At 37.5% G+C, this 16,311-nt stretch overlaps 1 protein-coding gene and 1 non-coding gene across 14 annotated transcripts in view; both read left to right on the top strand.

The window, feature by feature from the left end:
- The window catches only part of CAST (calpastatin), a 108,733-nt gene that overhangs the window by 57,778 nt on the left and 34,644 nt on the right, over positions 1 to 16,311 (top strand). For 8 of the 13 annotated variants that reach the window (XM_049647626.1, XM_049647631.1, XM_049647634.1 and 5 more), the window contains 10 exons: positions 449 to 508; positions 4,781 to 4,846; positions 5,454 to 5,495; positions 6,843 to 6,899; positions 7,126 to 7,239; positions 8,263 to 8,343; positions 11,883 to 11,951; positions 13,348 to 13,446; positions 15,074 to 15,154; positions 15,984 to 16,022. In XM_049647626.1, coding sequence (XP_049503583.1) covers positions 449 to 508; positions 4,781 to 4,846; positions 5,454 to 5,495; positions 6,843 to 6,899; positions 7,126 to 7,239; positions 8,263 to 8,343; positions 11,883 to 11,951; positions 13,348 to 13,446; positions 15,074 to 15,154; positions 15,984 to 16,022 — 708 coding nt within the window. The remainder of the gene's footprint in view (positions 1 to 448; positions 509 to 4,780; positions 4,847 to 5,453; positions 5,496 to 6,842; positions 6,900 to 7,125; positions 7,240 to 8,262; positions 8,344 to 11,882; positions 11,952 to 13,347; positions 13,447 to 15,073; positions 15,155 to 15,983; positions 16,023 to 16,311) is intronic. The other 5 variants (XM_049647632.1, XM_049647633.1, XM_049647629.1 and 2 more) reach the window with 1 other exon arrangement.
- On the top strand, positions 14,394 to 14,498 carry LOC125935843 (U6 spliceosomal RNA). The gene has a single exon (XR_007461827.1). It is a non-coding gene; the product is annotated as a U6 spliceosomal RNA (small nuclear RNA).

The raw sequence follows: 16,311 nt of genomic DNA on the forward strand, positions 1-16,311 counted from the left end.
ACCTCATTTTATATACCTAGGAAACTAAGACTGCTAGTAATTGGCAGAGCTCACATTTGAACAAAATTCTGTCAAGTTTTAAAGTCTGTGTTCTTCCTAAAAATAAGGCAGACAATAATTAAAATATTTACTGAGCACTTATGCACCAGGTAGTAATAAACCTATAAGATAGTTATCTACTAAAGAAAAATTGAGAAAGAGGAAACTAAAAATCAGAAAATTGCCCAAGATTACTTAGTAAGTAGTACACCCCAAATCTGCACCCATTTGATCTGGTTGTAAAGGCTTTGCCCACTGAGCAAGACCACCTACTGGACTTTTGTGGGAGTTGTACTCTAGAAGAGGTAAAACCAAGGTAGAGTTAAGAACAAGTATGGTTAAGAGGAATTGAAAGACAAAGTGTTTGTAGGTTAACCAGAATCAGACTTTCTCTTTCTTTACTTTCTAGGTGTCAGCTTCTTCTGCTTCCACCAGCAAGTCTTCCAGTATGAATCCCACAGACAGCAAGGTATGAATAGTCTTTAAGGGTGTACTTGGGTGAATGCCTTTAAGTGATTATTTTATAAAGCAAAACAAATGTAGACTGACAAATGTGTTATATGTCCTAACAAGCTTAAGTTATGGAAGTAAACATTTTCTTCCTAATTTATAGAGATCTTTGGAAACCCACCTTTCCTTTTAATATTTACCTCAAGTATCATCTGTGCACTTCTACATTGTTTTAGAATATCTAGACAAGAGAGGTAATCCAGAGATTTTTTGTTGTTGTTCTAGGCTTGATGGAGTTTTTAAATTATAAAATGAACTAAGTACATTTTTCTGGATATAGTGAAGAATATGAATGCTTCTTATTAAAATAATAATATTCTTATTTTATAATATTCTAGCCATTTAAAACTCAGTGTACAGGGGTGCCTGGGTGGCTCAGTTTGTTAAGCATCCAACTTCAGCTCAGGTCATGATCATGGTTAGGGAGCTCAAGCCCTACGTTGGGCTCTGTGCTGAGAGCTCAGAACCTGGAGCCTGCTTTGGATTCTGTCTCCATTTCTCTCTCTCTCTTCCTTCCCCACTCATACTCTGTCTCTCTCTCTCAAAAATAAATAAACATTAAAAAATTTTAAAAAAATAAATAAAACTTAGTGTACAAATGAGAAAATTTATACTAAGTGAATATGAAACAAGTGACATAATACTGGTTACTTTAGATACTTCCTTAAGTTTGTGAAATTTTAGTCCTATGGGACAACATCTTATTGATAAAACTTTGAGCTCTATTTGGGATTTATTCTAATAATTATTTCTTGGAATTTCAGTAGAAAAAGAATGCTGTACAGTGGAGTTATCACATAGAATAAGCCTAGTTCTGAAGAGTTGGCTAAAGCTGCCTTAACCCTCTCCCTTAGTTACTGTATCTCAAGCTGTGTTTCTTGGACAATTGGGGTGGAGAATTAAAGCGGGCACATTTGCAAGAAGCTCTTAACTAATTTTTATGAGCCAGTATCCTTTAGTGCCCTTAAAAGCTAACCCAGCTCCATTATTATTAAGTTGCTCTTGTTTAAAATCACTGACATGTTTTTTTGCTTTCTGTCTTCCATGTTACTTTGCTATCCCAGTAGGATCCTATATCAAAACTTAGTACTGGCACTGTAATTTAGTGCTGTTGGGAGATCCTATAGTGTCTTGTTGAGCTGTTTGTTTGTTTGTTTGTTTTAAATATTTATTTTAAATATTTAGATTTTAAGTATTTAAAATGTTTAAATATTTAATTCAAATATTGTTGAGAGATAGCATGCAAGCAGGGGAGGGGCAGAGAGGAAGACGGAGAATCTAAGCAGGCTGCAGGTTTCGAGCTGTCATTGTAGAGTCTTATGTGGGGCTCAAACTCATGAACCATGAGATCATGACCTGAGTTGAAGTTTCATGCTTAACCAACTAAGCCTCCCAGGTGCTCCTCATGTTCAGCTATTTTTGAAGGACATTGTAAGTATCTTGAAGTATACTATTCAAATCTCTTATAAATGTTATCTAGCATTTCTTTTAACTTAAAAATTTTTAATCTAAAATTGTTTTTATTTAGTATTTTACATGAATTTTTAAATTGTTTTCAAAATATACATTACCTGATCTATTCATCTATTAGTTGTCACTATTTACGAAGACCAAGCTTAATCTTAGAATATTAAAAAAAACTTAGACTATCAGAAAAGCATCAACCAATAACAAATTATCATTGAGTTCAGAGTCCATGAAAAATTAAAGAAAGGAGAGCACAAATCTAGGATTTCTTTTTTATTATTTTGGTTCTCATTTGACCCATTGCCTGACTCTGATCCATTGCCCCTGACTTTCGTTTTGAGGACCAGTGCTTATTTCAAGTGTCCACAAACCCTTCAACCATTGCTAAGGATTAATCACGAGAATTCCTGGAAGTCCTACAGAACTAGAGGAGGGGAGGAGAGAGAGGGGAAAGTAGGGAAAAAGTGGGAGAGACCAAAATAAGTGTCTTGGTGATGAAATATCACCAATGGCTGAGTCAGGACCACTTTTGGCATCAACTCCCTTTCTTGGTGGATTTCAGTTACAATGTTTTTGTGATGTTTGTGTCATAACATTTATACTAGCCTTCTCTTGAAGATTTTTGTGAATGTGAACTTGAGTGTATTTTTTCAAATATTTTGAGCTTTTAGAAAAAAGATGTTAATTCAAAATAATACCTATACTGAATCCTGTGTTCCATACCTTTCAAATAAAAGTCCATATACCTCTGAAGAGGAAGGATATGTCTAGATCTAAGTTCTTTCTCTCTTGCCCCTGGTGCATTAGAATCAGTGGTCATATTGCTGTAGTTAAGATGGAAGGTCAGATTTCTAATCAGGATAAAATCCCTGAAAGACTATGTAGCATGAACAATGGAAAAAGATGGCCTGGTGTGGAATCTCATTTCATATCAGCCATGGTATTCGGAAACACATCTTGGCTTTTGTTTCCTTATCTGTACAGTTTGGATAATAGTACATGTTTCACAAGCCTATGTAAGAAAACAAACATTAAGGGTATTAGTGCCTGTCCTACAGCAGATGCCCAGTAGGAGCTGTCTAACACTGGAGAGACAATGTTGTACAGTGTGGTGATTGAGAACACAAAACCCCAGCTCTACCATGGGTATCCTTGGGAAGTTATTTAACTTCTTTGTACCTAAATTTCTCATCCCTGAAGTGGAGATGATGATGATAGGATGATGATGATACCTCCCTCATAGAATTATTATGAGGACTGAGTTGGCATATGTAAAGTTTGGAGCAGTCCTTGATACTAAGAGGTAATCAATAAGCATTAGTTATTATTGTCATCACTATTATGTTAAGCACCACCACCTTCACCAAAAATAAATTTGGGAAATGTATTAGCAACTACTAATAAAAATATTCCATTATAAACTACTTACATGTGTGAGCATAAATTCTTAATTGTTTTGTAGAGTTCTTCCTTGCAACATCTTGATTGACAAATTACAAAGTAGAAGCTGTTCATAGATCTAAACCACTACAATACCAGCTGCTTGTTTTCCTTAATAATCATTAATAAATTTCATTTGCATAAATTCAAAAAGCATAGTAGCAAATACAGAAACTAATTAACAAAGATCCTAATTGAAAGGATCCCAAATTAAAATTCCTTTAAAAAGATTTGTGTGGTTATGAACTTGGTTTCCTTCTCAAACAATATGTATGTTGGTATGATGAGGGTCCGTTCGTTATAGGAGGAATGTTTGTATTTTCATGGCTGAAGCACAAGCCATGATACATCAAGAGGCTATTTGGTGTTGGCTTTTTCAAATAGGATAAAAAATAGGAGTTTATGTTAACACCACCAAATAGATAAAAAGGAAAGAAATGACAGGAAATATTAGGCCTAATTTTCCATCTTTCATTTTGAAAAGTTCAAAAATGTTTAATCCAGTTTTATTCCAGTTTTCACATCTTGCCTATACCAATAATGCATGTATGTACTTAAGGGATTGTATTTTTCGACACAAATGACCTTTGGTTGGGTAAAACTGAGTAAAACACTCCAGTAAAGGACTTAAGTCACAATGAGACCTTCTGAAGCATTCTTAGAACTTTAGATTATATTGTGCATAAAAAATCTAGGGGCGCCTGGGTGGCTCAGTCGGTTAAGCGTCCGACTTCAACTCAGGTCACGATCTTGTGGTCCGTGAGTTCGAGCCCCGCGTCGGGCTCTGGGCTGATGGCTCGGAGCCTGGAGCCTGCTTCCAATTCTGTGTCTCCCTCTCTCTCTGCCCCTCCCCCGTTCATGCTCTGTCTCTCTCTGTCTCAGAAATAAACGTTAAAACAAAAATAATTAAAAAAAAAATCTATGTACTATTTACAGGATTGTTGTAAAATTTCAGAAAAAATTTGACAGTACTTATGACTATTGATTTGGTCATAATCAAGCATTATAAATATAGGTGGAAGAAAATGGCCCAATCAGCCTGTACACAGAGAAATTGAAGGAAAGGGGTCAGAAGTTAGTTTTACTAATGGCGATTTTATAGATTTTTATCACAGAAAAAAAAGTAAATCCAAATTGCAATATTTGCTTGAGGCTTTAGAATTTTAGTGCCTACCACTTCTTGGAGTTACATACATACGCATGGAGTAGATGCAGTAGAGGAGTAGAACGAGTCTCGATATAAACATTTAGCCCAATGATACATGATACTTATTTGACTGTCAGATTAAATAAAATCACACCTGGGGCTGTGCTCTTGTATTAGGCTATTCCAATCAGCAAACAGATGGAAGGACAGCATTCCCCCTGCAAGAAAAGACCCAAAAAACAGGTGACGTGGTTCATTGTACTAGGGGACATTTCTGTTTGCTAATGGTCGCCTCATCTGCTCAGCATGCACTAATAATTACAGTTTGAGATCTTCAGTAACTCACCCATCACGGACTTTGTGGTAGGCTTGGTGACCTATCGCTCATATTCTGGCACTAAAACTAAATGTCACTGCTTTCTGTTCTCCTTGGCTCTGTCACCATCCCATTGTTTCACACCGACAGCCAAAACCTGTGGTATTTCACACAAAGATCAGTCATATCATTGGCTTTGAAGGATGAAGATTTTTATTTTGTTTTGCTTATATATTAGCTACAGTGTTTGTAGTAATAAATTTTTACATATCTTTGGTACACATAACAAAAGTAAGATGTAAATTGCTATCTAAAAGTAAGAGCAGAGTGTTAGTGTACTTAACGTGTTTATCTAAACAGTTAAAATTACAAGAAAAGGATAGTAAACTTAGAAAGCTTATATTTAGATCAAAATCATCTCCTTTGGAAAGCTTTCTTAGTTGAAGAAAATCTATGTTAAACTTTATAAACTATGTCTTTTTTTTCCTTTCTTCTGTAATTCCTTCCCTCTTTTCTTTATTTTTCTGAGTTTAGGCTGCAAAAACAGAACCTGAAAACAAGTCACAATCAACTAAGGTAAGTAATTTAAGTCAACTAGTGAGTTGTTTGGATTCTTAGCAATAATAATGAATAACCAATTTACTCCATTGGTGCTACTGAATGGTAAAAGGATTTTTTTGTCAGCTAATTTAATTAATTTTGGATTACCCTTTTAAACATTTTATAGGGCATAAGTGAATACTTATAACATTAAATCCATACATTAAAATGAATTTATTTTGTAAATGAAAACAATAGATTTCAGAAGGCATTTTGTTCAGGTCTAGATTTTTGTTATAGTTGAAGTCATTGTTAAAAAAAGCAGTAGGAACCAAGGAGAAAGGACAAAGGGTAATGAGTATCCAGTTACTTTAAAAATGGGACATCAAGAGTAAATGTCTTTTGAACCTAGCACCTAGATGACTTACAGATGAGAGTCTTTGCTAAGAGGATCCTAGGTTTATCTTAACAGTCTTATCTCAGTTTGTGGAATGAGTTCCAGTTTCTCAGGAGACAACTCTGACTTTCCCTTGGGAGTGTCTTCCCTGACTCATGGCTGTCTAGACTGAAAGCCAATCTGTATCCATGTGAAGATGGACCCTAGGGTGTCTGCAGGCAAATGTTTATCCTACATACGATGGTGCACATTACTTCTTTCAAGCATGCTTAAGCAAATACTCAGATAAGACTGCAAGGCTTCCTGTGGGAAAGCACAGAGATGTCCTTTAAATGCAGGCAAGGGGAGGTCATCTGGGTGGAAGGTGAACTTATCTGATTGTATGTAGCTCCTTTGGGTTGACCGCTCAGAATGATAATCTTATAGTCCACTATAGAGGAAGAATTGAGCTGCAAAGTAGAAATCATCTGCTGTTCCATTTGGTTGTTTACACAATCTCAAGAGAATTGGGTTTCTGGTGGTATCTCCTTCTTGACTTGTAACACAGAAAAGACTATATAAATCATTAAATTGCAGAAATACCATGTTCATTCCCTACAAAGGGAGATTTTTAAAAGAAAGAATCTAGAGTAGGATTCCCAATCAACAAACTCAGAGGTCACAGTGATCATGTGACATCTCTGTGAATGGACTTGCGTTTACAATGATCTGTATGAATTGTGAAAAACAGCCAATAAGTTAGAGATACATACCTATTTGAAAAATCATTCTAAATGAAATGCTAATTTTTTATTACTCTTATGATTGTCATTATCATGCTGTTGGTAGAATAACTATTGACAAGCAGCACATGTGTATTCCTCTAAGTGAGCCTTTCCCAAGAGAGGCAGAAGGGTCTAATTTGGAGTTCTGTTCTTGAGCCTGTTTGGAAGTAATAAAAGAAAGGACTATAATGTAACTGAGATTTTATCTTTTGAAATTAACAGCCATCTGTGGTTCCTGAGAAAAAAACCCAAGAAATAAAGCCAAGGGAACACAAAGAGGTAAGCGATCATCATTAAGACTTGTTATCAATAGATAGGTGAAGCCTTTTGTGTGTGTGAGGGATAAAATTCTGAACTCTCATTTATTTGTTTTTTGGCTAAAATGGCACCACCATGTGGCAGTAGCAGGATTTGCAATTTATTAATGTCCTATGAACTCTCGCACTTCATAGAGGAAAGCATCAATATTTGTTGTGTTGTTAACAGTGTGGTGTGTGTGTTTCAGCCAAAAAGCCTACCCAACCATGCATCAGATACAGAAAGCAAGCATGTTCATAATGAAAAAGCAGTTTCCAGATCAAGTGAGCAGTCGACATCTGAGAAATCAACAAAACCAAAGGTACACCTCTCAGATTGACAGGAAAACACTACCATCAACTAGAGAATAAGATGCACGTCCTCTATCTATATGGACATGTGTAGTTGAATCTCTGGAGCTATGCTGAACATACCTTGTATTGTAAGGATTTGGTGCTTTCATTTTACTGGTTTTGCAAATAACCTTGTGGAAACTTGGGGCTCTGGAAAGCTCAAGAAATACATCAGATTGGTTGAGGGGAAGTTCAGTCCAGCCTTCTTCCACTGCCCAGCAGTGCCCAGTCATGACTAAAAGGCAGCAGACTCTGGTGTCTCATGGACAGGAAGCTTGGGGTACTGGTTGCCACCTGGGCCCTCTTCTCAGAGTTAGGAGCACAGATGCTCTGCATGATCTGCTCTTTACATGGAACTCTGAAAGACGTGTTTAGAATTTCGTTGTAGAAGAGGTGAATTTATAGAGCCAAAAAATCCGAAATAGATTCCATGCACAGCTAATGGAGGTCAACTCTTTGAAGAATAAACACTTATGAGAAGAACTTTTCCATTGAGAGCTCTTAGAAGACATCTAGTAGACCTGCTTGACAAGGGACTTGATAGAAGGTGGTTACACAAATGTGGCTCATCACTTAAAGGCAGCCATTATGTGTTTTGTTCTATTCTATTTTGTTTGGCTTGTGGTATTACTAAAATTTTTTTAATGCGTTGCCAACAATTCAAGTCATAATGTTTCACATAAAATTCAAATTTCCAGCTTCTTGAAACATCAGATTATGTGGCAACAATTGGCTACAACTTTATAACAATTTATCACAGTCCCTACCTGGCCCCCTTCAAAATTTGTATACCTGCGTGCACTCTGTAGCTCTTGAGTCCAGCCTTATGTGGTCCCCACTGTTGTACTATGTGTAGTAGAAGCTAGTAACCTTTTCCTCAGCACTGTGTCCATGATAGTTATAACTGGCTCAGTAGTGATACTTGAAATGCTTGATCTTGAAAACAGTCATTCAAAGATACTTAGTTCTGTTAATCTTTTTATCCCCTCTAGACTAAATCACAGGATGCAGTTTCTGCTGGCAGAGAAGGTGTTGCTGATATAGCTGCAGCATCTGCCAAACCAGATAACAAGGTAAGCACACCTAAGCAGACATGAAGTGTATGTGGGCCTCACTGCCTGTCGGGTCTCTTTTATGAAAAATGCGTGCTCAGTGAAGACCCATTACAACCTGGGTTTTCGTTTGGTTCTCAGTAAGCATAGGGATCTGGTGCTACCATGCTCAAATAACCTATATTTGGTAAAACCGAGCACTGTTCTTTATGTGAAATTTAGTGAAGAAGAGGATGCATCTAAAAGATACAGAGTGAGCAAGATACCAAAACTGATTTGAGAATTCATGTGTTCAGTAAATATTTACTGAGCACCTGCCATGTGTAAGGCCTGGTATGAGTACCAAGAAAATTAAAATGTGAGTTGCCTCAGACCCTGCTTTCAACAATATTTATAGCTTTGAAATTAAGCAAATAAAATTGCCATATGTGAATAAGCATTTCTCTCAGCTTTCAACCTGGAGAGCATCTCTCTTGATATGAGTAAATAACAAGCAGTCATGACATATACATGCGTTGATAGGGGAAGTTTTCAAAGGAGACATCCCAGCCCTCTCAGGAGAGAGTATATATGCCGCTTTGACTAATGATGGGCAAGTCTTCTTTAGATCATTTGAAGAGCTATTTCAAATACTAGCCTCGAAATGTAAGATGAGAAGTAGTCTACTGTTTCTACCCATAGCAAGGCAGAGTTACTAATCAGTTTACAGGCCATGTCTCCCTAGAAATGCTGCTTACTTCTCTGGAAGCCCCAATTAAGTAATTGCAGCAAAACTAAGACGATAGAAATGAATTTTTTAGAAAGTAGTATTGATTTATCTGTTTTCCTGATTTTCAAAATAGGAAAAGTGTCCCCCTTCAGGCTAGATGGTAAGGAAAGTCATAGGATAAAAGTATGGCACATCTTGAAACACCAGTTTTTCTCAGATTTTGAAAAGGAAGAGACACATTAGTTTGTATGCAAACTAATGCAGATATTCTATGGAGTAATGGCAAAATTTACATAAACCTTTAAATGAAAATAGTCATATTAAAAAAAATGTGTTTTCTTGTATATTTTCTTGAGACTCCCACCCCCTCCCCACTCTAAGGATAAATGTTACTCTCTGTTGTCGATGAGGGGTACTTAGATGAAAACGTTTGAAAAATGGTTAGATTTAAGACAGAAGATTAGATTTGTTCAAAAAGATTTAAAAATGTCATCAATTTGAAATTTTATGCTAGATATAGAGTAGCCAGGGAAAAAGTGAAAGCTAACCAGTAACAGGAGAGGCATATGTGGAAGTCTGGTGTGCTTGAACTTGTGGCAAAGCATTTCACTTTGTTTGTCTCTGATCCATCTCCCTGAAGTGAGATTGATCAGATCTTCAATTGGGGCTGGGGTACTTAGCATGTTTAAAGCACTGTCCTGTGACTGCAGGACACCCTAGCAGCAGGCTAGCGCATCCAGGGGCGGGAAGAAGACAGAATCCCTGGGACTGCATTCCCAGGCAGATTAAGACAAGCTCCCACTAGAAGCTCTTTGGTGGGGAATGGAGGGCTTCTGTCTGTTTGCAGGATTACATACACTTTGAGTAGATCCAGTTTGAGTTTGGCATGAAGGGTAGGTAGCTAGGATTGCAGGCTTGCAGATGCATCAGAGTGGAAAATTGTGAGATGTGTTCTGGGTACAAAGTGAATTCCACTGAGGGTGGGGCACACGGGGCATGAGCCGTGGGACTGTAAGACCAGAAAGACAGGTCCAGGCACTGCTGTGGATAGTGCTGAGATGAGTGGTAGCTGTTTAACCAGTAGAGGATACACACTGGATGTTAGAGAACACACAGAGTGGTGGCAGTGCACCGAGTTGCGGGATTGAGTGACCACAGTCCTAAGTGACCCTAAATTAGAGCTGGGATAGAATGAGATAGTGGGGAGAAATGCCAGAGGCACTGCAGAAGTGAAATCTTCAGGTTTTAGAAAAGAATTGGCTGCAGTGGGCAAAGGTATCATAAAGGTATCTGAGATAACCTTGGGCTTCAGATCTGAACGAGCTAGGTTGGTAACCCTAAAGTGAGTCCAGGGGGGGCACTGTCTGGTTCCTGCAAGTGCAGGGCCAGCTCTGATGAGAGAGAGTGCCTCCCTAAATTGTGACCTGGTCCCTGGTTACGACTGATGGGTGGACAGGTCAGAAGGAGAACTGGTTGAGGTCAAAAGTGGCCTGATTTTCGATAGGCTGAATTGAAATGTTGGAGAGAGATGTGTAGCAAGGCAATTGGAATGTTGTTCTGAAGGACAGGAGAATGAAGAGAGGGGGCAGAGAGGAGGAGGAAGGAAGGAGGGGATAACAAATATGAATGCATACCTGCATAAGGTTGTGGTTGAATCCTCAGAGTGGATTTGGTTGCCCAGATACACGCTCTCACCCTGGTGACCCCCGCGGTGTTTTTAACAATAGCGGTGGTCACTTATTTAGCAGTTAATCATCCAACGAGTACCTACATAGTGTTTAGTATGTACCAAACACACTTTGATAGACCAAACACACTTTGATAGATGAATTTATCTAATTCTCATAACCCCCGGAGGGAGGTGCAGTTACTGTCCCTGTGTCACACATGACGTTACTGAGCTACAGAAGAGGTGGCCTGCCTGAAGACTCATGTGGGCAGTGCATAGGAGCTGGTGTGCTCTCCACCCCCCATGCTCTGTCACCCACATTTCAGAGACCTCCACATGGGACGCTTTTCTGTTGTCTTAAACCTGGCATCTTCACCTGTCTACTTCCTCTCAGTCCCTGCAAGTGTTTGGCCCTGGCTCTAGAGAATGGTTTTGCTTCGGGCCACCAGTGCGAGGCAGAAACGTGGAATGTGTAGGGCTGGGGGCAACGCAGCAGGAGTGGCAGAGAATGATGGCACAAATGCCAGAGGAGCCCTAGGGTGGTGCTCAGTCATGGCTGCTGTGAGAGATGTGTTGGGTTAGGGGTGCTTACTGAGATCACACTTCAGAAACGATTATGTGTGGGTCAAGCATGGAGATTGCAGATTGGAGAGTTATGGGCAGTGTTTGAAAGAGCAACTGAAACATTTTAGGGAGACGAAGAAAGGAGTGGATGGTGAAATGCTAAGTCAGGGAGTGAGAGGTCTTAATGTGTGCAGGCAAAGGTTGAAAGAGCAACAGTGAGAAGTGGCCACTTAGAGAAAAAATTCTTGGGTGCTGTGGGCTGACTGTGGGCCCTTGGAGAGGCAACCAAGAGCAAAGAAGAAAGAGATGGCAGTTCTGGATTCAATTCTTGGTTTTTCCTTTACTGTGTGACCTAGGAAAAATTACGTCACATCTCTGAGTCTTGCTCTCCACATCACTAAATGAAATAAATTATGCTGTTCTGGAAAAGGATATGACATATACAACATGTCTGGCACAGAGGCAGATGTTCAATATATGATCTATGCTGTTAATATTAGACTCATTTTTAAATATGTAATATCATTGAACTTGTTGAATTACTTAGTAATTTGAATTTGTTAGATCATTGAAGAAAAATATGTGAAAAAGTTTTTATTTCTTTCTAAAATTCACCAGAAAAAAGAAAAGAAATCATTAACGTCTGCTGTACCAGTTGAATCCAAACCGGGTAAACCATCTGGAAAGGTATGAAGATAGCAGTGCATTTCTACTTGAGATATTTATTTATTTATAGCCTCTAAATTTATTCGGATCTGATTTTTTAAGGGCAAACTGTATGAGGTAGGATAACTTAAAGACCCTTCTCATGAATTATTGCTATAAGCTAAAATTGTGAAATTTTTTCAGGTATGTTTGTAACATTCAAAATATTTTTTTTTAAGTTTATTTATTTGTTTTGGGAGATAGAGACAGCATGAGCAGGGGAGGGGTATGATAGACTGAGAGAGAGAGAATCCCAGGCAGACTGTACTGTCAGCTCAGAGCCGGACACAGGGCTGGAACTCACGAAACCACAAGACCACGACGAGACCCAAAACCAGGAGTCAGACGCTTAACCAGCTGAGCCATCCAGGCACCTCTGTAACATTTTATATTCTAACCTTCTGTTCTGAAAACTCTAGTTACATCTGGTGGAGTTTACATTACAGTTTCTCTCTTGCAAATATACCTTCTTTAACCAGAGGTATGACTAAAGAATTTAAGACACTTCTTCATTCTGAAATTCCCAAATGAATCGGTCTAAAGTTAACAGGTCCCAAGTTGTATTACATGATCAGGTGAGTTCCTAAAATTGTAGTGGGAATACGGTTGTTGAAAAAAAAAAAAAGTTAAATAATCATTTTTAACTTGAGTTAAGTAAATAAAGGGTGTTTTCCCAAATTCTTGTTTTTCCTTTTAAATTCAGCATATTCTTCACAATGAGTCTTTTTAAACCTCAGAGATAGGATGGAGGCACTCCTTCATTATACTAATTAAAGTCCATATTGACAGAATAGATTGTCACATCTTATAAGCTTAACATCCCTTTCAAGTAATTTGTTTTGTAGACTTCTTTAGGCAAGCAAGTAAACAAAAAACCACAAATGAATGAAGAAACACAGGCAATCCATCTTTGAAATAGATTCTATTTGGGAGAGGTACTATATAGACATTTTGTTGGAGTTCTTTGTAAATATGTAACTCTGGCAAACTATTGGTAAGGAATGAATACAAAGAATTTCTCCTGTTGCATACAGTTATATGATCGTTATTCTTTGTTTTTTTTTTTTTAACTGAGGACATTGGAATGGGAACTTTAATGAGCCATTCGTTTGTTCTGTAGTTACTGCCATTAGACTTACTGAAGTTGTGATTCTTATCTGAACATGGCTTTCTGTTTTTTGTAACCTGAAATGTGTACTCTGGGGCCTTACATAATAAAGTCTATTAGAGACTAGATTTTAACTATTTTAATGTTTGAAGAACTTTTGATGTTTGGTGTTTTTCTGCACAGAATTTTTGTTTTTTTTGTAGTTAAAAAATCAGAAGTGAAATATGTATTACAAATAGCATTTAAATACCTGCTCTCTTTCTTTTCTAGTCAGACCTGGATGCCGCTTTGGATGACTTAGTAGACACTTTAGGAGGACCTGAAGAAACTGAAGAAGATAACACAACATATACTGGACCTGAAGTTTCAGTATGTGATCTTGGTATCTGTAAAGATTTATACTTAATGGGTAGGAAAGGAAATAAGGTCATGGTCATGAGGCACAAAAGAATACCTCGTGTTCTGTTGCTTGGAGAGAAGCAGGATGGTGTCACTATCAATAATGGCAACTAAACATTAGTGTTATAAATGGAAATGGTTTGTCCTATGGTAGCTATCCTATTACAGTGATTCAGCAAACATTTATTGATTGTCTGTGTTGTGACTGGTGCTGGAATACAGCCTGTTGGGTCACAAACATTTTTCTGTCCTTGAGATTTAAGTCCACTAGGCTTGAACTTATTATGATTTCTAGAAATTTACCACCCTCAGCTCATCCCTATTCCTTACCCAGAAAAAGCAAGAAAATTATATGTTCCTTGATATTAAAAACATAAATAGAAAGACATGCAAAAGACTGGAAGAAAATACTTGAAGCAGACATGAAAAAGGATCTGTTTCTAGAATTTATGAAGAATTTTTAAAAGGCAGCCCAATAGAAAAATAGGAGAAAACTTGTTTGGCTAATAAATAAATAAAAATGAAAGTCTGTCTAGTATTTATAGAAATGATACTAAAATATGGAGAGAACACACTCCTCAGAGTGGCAAAAGTGTAAAAGTCTGACAATTGACATGGAGCTTGTGGATGTTGAAGATGTACTTGTCCTTCAACTATCAATTCCACCTGTAGAGAGATTCCCTGGAGGAAGCCTTACCCATGTGCACCAGGAGTTACAAGCACAGGTGAAACATTTGGACATGATTTTGGTCAACAGCAGACAAGCTAATATAAGGGAACACTTTATTGTGGTTAAAATTAATTATTCATGTACCAACAGGGATACATTATAAAAACATAATTTTGAATAAGAATAATACAGTTTGATACCTAGAATATGATATCATTAATACAACATTTGAAAATATGTAAAAGTAGTGCTCAGTTTGGCAGCACATATGCTAACATTGGAAGGATACAGAGAAGATCAGTGTGGCCCCTGCAAGGATGACACACCAATTCGTAAAGCGTTCTGTACCTTTTCGATAAAAAAAAAAAAAAAAAATATGCAAAGTAATGCTGCATGTTGTTTGTGGATACCTACATATGGAATAATTGTTTTAAAATTTGCTCGATTTTAAGTGGGTAGATACAATAAAGTTCAGGATGGTGGCTTTTGCTGGCTAACAAGGAAAAGGAATGGGATAGTAGAGGGTTAGACAGGAGATGTGACTCTAGCTGATCTTTTTTTCTTAGAAATTAGGTCTGGAAGACTTGGGTGTTAGCTTATAGAGAAATTGATTATTAACTGTACTTTTATATGTATTGGAAAGAGACCACGAAAAATGTTTTAAAATGTGCTTTAGTATAAGAATAAAATTTAATATAGTAGGTTGAATATTTTCTAGTATTACATATGAATTAAGCTAATTAAATAAGGGCAAGTATTGTATAAACTTACAATTTCAGAGTTGTATAAAGTATTGGCTTTTTAATTGCATTTCATTTCAGTAGCTCCATAAATTACTAATGGCAACAGTACTTTGGTTGCATAATAGCATATAACATTGTCAGCAAATTAATTATATAATATCCCTCTGTGTGATCTTTATTCCAGGATCCAATGACTTCCATCTACATAGAGGAATTAGGTAAAAGAGAAGTCACCATTCCTCCAAAATACAGGGAACTTTTGGCAGTAAGTTAAATAATCATTTACTTTTATTTTACTTTTTGGAACATAATCTTATCCCATTAATATATTCACATTTTTTAAAATTAGAAAGTATAATGAGGCATGTGAAGTTGTCGTTATGATGACTCTCACTGTATCAATTTGCAAGGGCTGCCATAACGAAGTACCATAGACTGCGTGGCTTGAACAACAGAAATATTTTGTATCATAGGTCTAGAGGTCAGAAAACGAATCTGGGAATGGGTAGCGTGGGTTCCTTCTGAGGGTTGTGAAGCATGGATCTGAGGCCTCTCTACTTTGTTTGTACGTGGCCATCTTCCCTGTGCGTACATCTTTTGGTCTACATTCCCCACTTCTCTAAGAGCAGCAGTCTTGGGGTGCCTGGGTGGCTCAGTCGGTTAAGCGCCCAACTTCAGCTCAGGTCATGATCTTGTGGTTCACGAGGTTGAGCCCCACGTTGGGCTCTGTGCTGGCAGCTCAGAGCCTGGAGCCTGCTTCACATTCTGTGTCTCCCTCTGTCTCTCTCTCTCTCTGCCCCTCCCCCACTTGCTCTCTGTCTCTCTCTCAAAAATAATAAACATAAAAAAAATTAAAAAAAAAAAAAGAACAGCAGTCTTATGGGGTTAGGGCACATCCTAATATCCTCACTTAACCTTAATTACCTCTTGAAAGGCCCTACCTCCAAATATAGTCACACACTGGAGTACTAGGAACTCTTGAAAGGTTGTGGGAAGGCACAATTTAACCCATAACACTCACTGAACAGTACATTTTGCCAACTGTAAAAGTTAATTTTGGACTTTCAACATGATCAAATTAATATTTTTTTCAGAAAAAAGAAGGTATCACAGGGCCTCCTCCAGACTCTTCGGTGAGTTTACATAAATGTCTTCTAAGATACAAGTTAACCTTTTTTTAAATCTTTAGTTGGGGGATAGGGCATCAATTCTCTATATTGTGTCTATGAATAATCGCTAAATCAGATCAAGTTTCCATCTATTCAGAGGAAGGAGATGGGTATGGGGTTGCTTCAGTGCTCATGGCTTAATATATATATATATATATATGTATATATATATATACATATGTATATATATATAAATATATACACACACACACACACACACGTATATATATACGTATGTATATATATACGTGTG

The sequence above is a fragment of the Panthera uncia genome (genome assembly GCF_023721935.1).
Source record: "Panthera uncia isolate 11264 chromosome A1 unlocalized genomic scaffold, Puncia_PCG_1.0 HiC_scaffold_17, whole genome shotgun sequence".
NCBI lineage: Eukaryota > Metazoa > Chordata > Mammalia > Carnivora > Felidae > Panthera > Panthera uncia.